The following is a 6,552-nucleotide window of genomic DNA, read 5'->3' as shown; positions in this document are numbered from 1 at the left end:
CGGGTAACCACCGGCCTGCGGCGGCTGTTACTTCTGGGGGGTTTTTGTTTTGTTGTTGCCCCCCCCTCCCCTTTTATTTCCCCCCTCCTTTTTTAAGCACCGTCAGTAAAGCTTCACACTGCGCCTGGGGTTTCTGTCAGGGGCGTTTGTCAAAACCCGTTTCGCGCCGTTTTGAACACGCAGCTTTCGCGGCGGCACGTGAAAACGGTTCGCGTTTACCTTGGGGGGATGGGGGTGCGGGGGGGCAGCCCCGGCGGCCCAGAACGTGCTTGTTTTTCCGGAAAGCTTCGGCTCTAAAGTGCCCCGCGGTGTGTGCGGGTAGGGAAACCAGCCGCCGTCCCCGCCCGGCCGGAGTGCCGTGTTGCGGGTTGCCTCAGAAAGCAAGCAGCAAAAAGTTGACAGTGTGCTGGGTGTCAGCGTTACGCTGTGTTCTACCAGTGGTGTAAAATGCAGGATATTACTGAGACAAAGGGACGTTAAAGAAGAAGTTAGGCGGTACTGACTGAGGGAGGGTCTCATACCAAACCGGTACGTGTAGTGTCTGCTGCACTGTGACTTTCCGAATTGCAGCATCTTTTCAGGTCTCTACAACTTAATCACAGGCCTTAATTCTAAGCTTAGTCTAAATGAACGGATTCACTTGAAGGCATCCTTTCAAATTGGTTATTTGCTCATATTTGTGAGCCAAGATCAAAAATCGTCTTGGTGTTCCAGCACAGACTTATGTGTATAGAGCATGTACTGGCTTCTCCCTCCATCCGCTAAAGGTATCAACCACTTGCTATGGCTTGGCTTTCTAATTTTAGTAAAACAACTTTAGCAAAACGTATTGCAGAGATGATGAGGCCTTTGGCTCTGTTGGAAGTTTACAAAATACACAGCGTGGCAAACAAGGATTCTTATTTTTCAGAAGTTACAAAAATGCCAAAGGGAAACTTGAACGCTATGGCTCTGGGAGCTCTGTCTCTTCACTTATACCCTTCAGGTTTTGCTTTTATTTCCTTCAATATTTTCTCCTACTGGAAGTATTAAGAGTTAGGGGACTGCCTGTCTATACTGACTGTTTAAAGACCCTATTGAGGGTGTTGCTTATCCAGATGTTTTTTCTCACTTCTTTTCATAGCTTGCCAAAGAAGATCAAGATGAGTCTACGGAAGCAAACCCCTAGTGACTTCCTAAAACAAATCATTGGAAGGCCAGTTGTCGTAAAATTAAATTCTGGTGTTGATTATCGAGGTAAGTTCTCCATCTGTCTCTCACACTGAGTAAAGTAATTGTTTGGGGAGGCTGGAACAGATGCATTGCTTTTGAAAAGCAAAACAGTGTGATTCAGAATGTTGGAGTATGTAAATGTAGATCTTAGAATGGTGACATTAAAAATAGAAAATCAACTCTGGAGAAACTGATGAAAAGGAGGTTAATGGTGGATTTAAGAGATTAAAATTACTTATCTCAGTCACTAGTGTCTGTAGTCACAGATGGTTAGACTGGAGTCTCTGGATGAATCTGAGTTTCTAAACTGATATTTGTAAAGATTAGCTGGAATTACAATTCCTGAAATGGCCAGGCAGTCCCCTTTTCCGTACTCTGATAGCAGCCCTTGTCAGAACTGCTCTGTTCTTCATCTTCCCGTTCTCCAACTCCTAGTATAGACCTTGGTCCAGAAAAGCTTCAAACAGTGAACTGTGCTGTCAGTCATGAGCCTACTCTTAAACGAGGGATGAAAGAGTTATTTACATTCTTGGTTAAACAAATGCCTAGACACTTTTGAATCAAGACTCACAGAGGTACAGGAGAAAGCCTTGTCTGGCTTTTGCTGCTACATGCCCAGTTCATTTTAACACAGTCCAGCAGTTTTATTCCAGAACTCTTCAGCCTATCTGTATGCCTTCATGCACTACATGTAGGATTACAGGGGTTTTTAACCAGTAAATTAAATTTATCTGTTCAGCAAAATGTCCTGATCCTACTCCCATTAGGATAAGACTGTCAGCCTGTCCAATTTTTTTAGCAGTATCTGAACTTAATTAAAACTATCATGTATCTCCTAGAGTGCCCAATTTAGACATTTTATCTGGAATGACAAACATTATGGTTCTGCTCCAGATCACTGCTTCAGATAGGTTTAATTCCATTGGCTCAGTTTAGCACTTTTGGGAGGAGACTTGTTTGTGCTGGGACATTTTTAAATTGTTCACTGACAGAGCAAGAAGTACCACTTTGTCCCTTCCTGTTCCTCTTTAGTGTCTCAGCTGACAGAATTTACAAACTCATTTCTTTGAGAAACATTTTGTGAGCACTTTAGGTGGGGTTGGTGGCTTAAAAACTTCACTGCTCCTCATCAGTCTTTGGCCCCTGTAAATTCTTTCTTGCAGGAGAATGTAGCGACAGCTCATTAAAGTCAGTTAAAGCAAGTCCTCATATACCTAAAGGTACACACAAGGTGGGCCAAACCAGATGTGGTTTTGAGATGCACTGTTTTCTTTGAGAACATTGGTACATTCTGCTCGGTAAGATCCATTTGTAACTGCAGATAAACTACTCAACTTTCCCCTCAAAGCTAGTTTAACATGCTTACAGTCAGACCTACCTGGGATTGAACCATAGTTCCTTTGAACACCCTTATTTGTTACTGGATTTTTCCCCCTCCCTTCCTTGTTTCCCTCTGCTCTCCTTCCTTCACACTTGATGTGATCCTGCAGTTAAAAACCTGTATACTGTTCTCCTTTGAAAAATATGCACTCAGTTCATTTTCTGCAGAAATTTGACGCCATTTGTAAAAGCTAAACATGAAAAAAGCCAGCATCTCAGGCTTTTGTTGCAGACCTGTCTAGATTCCCCCTCTAGGCTGTGTTGCTAATTTTATGTCTGTACTTCCACGCTCCGAGCCACCGTACACACAAACGTGGCCTAATACAAGTGTTGATATGTAACTGTGAAATGTTTTGATGCACTGCCAAGTGCTGCACACATCTAAGGGAAGAAGCCCTGGGAAAGTATCAGTGATAAATTAATATGTATGATTTCTGTGTGTAGAGAGGGGTATGTACATTAAAACATCTCTACGTATAGATCAAACAGATCAAATATTAGCCAGGATGGGCAGTGACAATATTTAATGCCACTAGCGGCCTGAGAGTAAACACAGAGAAAAGGAGGAAGAGAATGAAATGACCATGAATGCACTCCAGGAACAAGAGAGTTTGAAAATACTGCGTTTATGGTAGCTTAAGAAAATCCACACAGTTGAATTTTAATTCTAAACAAACATCATTTGTTTTCTATTGTTATGTGGAGCACTGAGAATTACTGGAGTGAAAGAGAGTCCTGATTTTTGTTTGGAATTTTTACTGCATTTAGTAACACTCTGTGAGTAGTCAGTTCTTCCTATTTGTGTGGAAACAGGGAAGAAAAACAAAGGAAAATAATCATCCTCTACCATTACAAGTTGGCAGGACAACTTGAATTCCTAATTATTTAATGGAAGATATTACAGTAACACTTCTGAAAAATGCGAACGTGTCCTAGAGGAGCTTTCTCAGACTGGAGTTTTCTCTCTCCCCAAGTACTGCCAGTACACTGTATTTCAAGTTTTAATGCCAGGTAAATAAATTAGGTGTTTTTCAATTTATTTTAGTAATATTGTCTGTGTGTGCAAGGATGAAGTCAGGAAAACACACATGCAAGATGGAGATAATTAATACAGCTTTTTACAAGTTGTTTTATGTGCATGATTAACAAATCAGATTGCATTCTCTGTGCAATTCTTTACACCTGTTAATCCCCGCATTCAGTTCCTTACATGAACAGTCTGAGATGGCCATGGTTCTGATCTTAAGGGTGGCTGTAGATGCCGAGGAGTGATTCTGAATGGAAAAAATCCATTGTGCCTCCAGCACACAGGAACTACTGCGTGAACAAGGCACAGCCTTCAACTGGGGCTATGAGAAGCAAGAGCATCAACACTGGGCTAAAATGAGTGCTACACAAATGCATCTTTCCCTGATCAAAAGAACATCTTATATTACAAGCGGCAGAGATTTTTTCTTGAGTCATATTGAATAAACAGTGTGATGATTTTTTTTTTTGTGGGAAGATTTCAATGTCATTTGAAAACCCTTTGTCTGATGAAAATGATGTAGAATTTTGTTTACATCAAAACAGCCAGTTGCAGCCAATGTTCTTCTAGATCTGTAACCATGAAGATAAATATGAAAAAGTGCGTATGGTGTCCTCCTGTATTAAAAGGGCTGTTTTTCAGCTATATCCTTCACAAGTTTTGATGAAAACTATATTTTCATAGCCTTGCCCTTAGGTTATCCAGTTACACTTAATGCCACAGGTTCTTTTCAGGTGTGTGGCTTAAAGCACAAGTGAGAAGGGACAACTTAAACTTTCAAAGTAGAAATTGTCAATCTTTTGAAAGTTATGACAATGATTTCTTTTTCACCCCAACTTTTACATGAACTGATAAAATTGCCACTAAAGTGCCAGGGATTCCTCACTCCCAGCTTAATTCTTTGAAGAAAACTCTGATCTACGGGTTCATCTGGCCAAGCCTGGGCTTTTAGTTTGTTATAAAGATACAGGTTTTTTCAGTGCTAGTCAAACACAATGCGGTGTTGTTCATTTTAAAATAAGTTTAAGCTGATTCACTTTTAAACTCTCACTGTCTTCAGGTGTCCTGGCTTGCCTGGATGGGTATATGAATATAGCTCTGGAACAGACAGAAGAATATGTAAATGGACAGTTAAAGAACAAGTACGGGGACGCGTTTATCCGAGGAAATAATGGTAACTTCTCCTCCTTATGTTACGCTCATTAGAAGATTGTGTTTTGATATTTACTTCTGAATTTAAGGAGTGGATGAGATGTAAGCAAGCTGCCTGTAAGAATACTGGTTTTAGGCTTTCTTGGAAACCTTAACATGTTTGCTTTTTACAGTTTCACTTCTCAGTCTCTGTGTTTTTCTGCATTCCTGTGACCTCTGAACTTGAAGTTCATTCTGAGGAGCATGCTCTTTTCTAGCCTTCCTTAGAGCTTATTTCCTGTCATTTGACACGTTTATTCTTTTGCCCTTACTGCCTGCTCAGATGGCCTCTGCTCCTTAGAAGTTTCTGTGTTTTGCTAGGCAAACTACCACGTAAATTTATGATACAGTACAAATATTGATGACACTAATATTTTCTTGTGATGTAATAGTGCAGACTTGAATGAATGCTGTTTTTTAGTACTGGAGGCTATTTTCATGTTTTTGAGTAAAGATTTTACCACCAGTCAAGAAAACCACTTGTAGTTTACTATTGAGCCTTTGAATATCCCAGTGCAGTAGGTAGATTTTAATGCACTTCAAGGACAATCCCAGGCTCCTGAAACGACACTGTGGTACCAGTTAGGCTGTAATAGCAGGACATGCCAGGGAGAAGAATAGCTAAAAATAGAAAAAAGGTTCACAAGTCAGATGTGAAGAGACTTTGTGGAGAAGGTAAATGAAGCAGAGTTTGACCAAGTTCCTTGAGAGGCAGGTGGCGAGCAGGAAAGAGGGAGGGCATAAAAAGAAACAAGAACAGAAAGAGTCAAAGAGAACGTGGCACCAGTGTGAAAGAGTGTTTTGGGAGGAGAAGTAATCCTTGAGTGAGGCCAGATGCTTTTTGCAATGTGTTTGGATTATTATGCTAAGGAGTGCAGTGACATCGCAGCTGGAGAATCAATTATGGAAATAAGAATCTATTCTAAAAGTCAAAACAAATGGATGAGAGGCAGGGGGCTGAAGAACAGGCTGAGCAGAGAACTTCAGACATCCCAGGTTTAGGAGCACGATGCATTTTCATGTTGTGCATGGATCTGTTGTGGGTTATCACCAGGCAAGCAGGTGGAAGGTGTCTGCTGCTTCATAGGTAATTGTTACCTTTGCCTTATGTGCTTGTGATTTCCAGCTTTTGTTGAAAGATCTTAGCACTAGCGTCTGACACCTGTAACTGCTGCTTAGAAACTCTCATGCTTCCCTCAGTAATGCTACGGGGTAGCTGACTTCATTCTCCCTCTGTTCAGCCTGCTGGAGTGTAGTTTGGCTATGAACACTATAAATACTGAACCGAAGTAATACCTAGTGTGTAAATTTGACAGCAGTTCTTAAAACCTGGGCTTAAACGTTTTCTAACTTTGTTCATGCGGAATGGGATTCATTACACCATTGCTTTACAAGCCCTGGAAATAAGATGTTTTAAATAAACAGGCTCCTGCACATTATTTACCAGGGCCCGCTCATGTGTGCTGCTTTCTCCTTTTCGCAGTACTGTACATAAGCACACAGAAGAGGAGGATGTGAAGATGCCAGGAAGAGGATGTTTTGTACTTGTGAACTTCTTCGAAGTGATGAGCCCTATTTGATTTGTATTTAGTAATCCACAGGTGAAATATACAAATGTGTTAATTTTTTTTTTAAAATAAATAAGTGTAAACTTCCTGAATGTGTTTTGTTTCCATGCATTGCTTTGTTCCACTGTACAGAAAAAAATAAATGAGAAGCATGTAATACTGCTGCAAGACTAA

General features: G+C 40.8%; 1 protein-coding gene across 1 annotated transcript; it reads left to right on the top strand.

Annotated features, from left to right (window-relative positions):
* Positions 1–26: 26 nt before the first annotated feature.
* Positions 27–6,552, top strand: LSM6 (LSM6 homolog, U6 small nuclear RNA and mRNA degradation associated). The gene is made up of 4 exons (XM_026866999.1): positions 27–46; positions 1,124–1,236; positions 4,680–4,793; positions 6,294–6,552. The coding sequence occupies exons 2-4, from the start codon at positions 1,143–1,145 to the stop codon at positions 6,326–6,328; spliced, it is 243 nt and encodes an 80-aa protein (XP_026722800.1). The 5' UTR covers positions 27–46; positions 1,124–1,142; the 3' UTR covers positions 6,329–6,552.

The sequence above is a fragment of the Athene cunicularia genome, unplaced genomic scaffold, assembly GCF_003259725.1.
Source record: "Athene cunicularia isolate RWA unplaced genomic scaffold, athCun1 SCF_1, whole genome shotgun sequence".
In the NCBI taxonomy this organism is placed as follows: Eukaryota; Metazoa; Chordata; class Aves; order Strigiformes; family Strigidae; genus Athene; species Athene cunicularia.
Note: the sequence above shows the minus strand (reverse complement) of the source record. Positions and strands in the feature narration are given on the sequence as shown.

Excerpts from the sequence above, each read along its gene's own strand:
- LSM6 (XM_026866999.1), top strand. The coding sequence starts at position 1,143 with ATGAGTCTACGGAAGCAAACCCCTAGTGACTTCCTAAAACAAATCATT. Across the intron at positions 1,237-4,679 it reads TTCTGGTGTTGATTATCGAG|GTGTCCTGGCTTGCCTGGAT; the intron begins GTAAGTTCTCCA and ends CACTGTCTTCAG. Across the intron at positions 4,794-6,293 it reads GTTTATCCGAGGAAATAATG|TACTGTACATAAGCACACAG; the intron begins GTAACTTCTCCT and ends TCCTTTTCGCAG.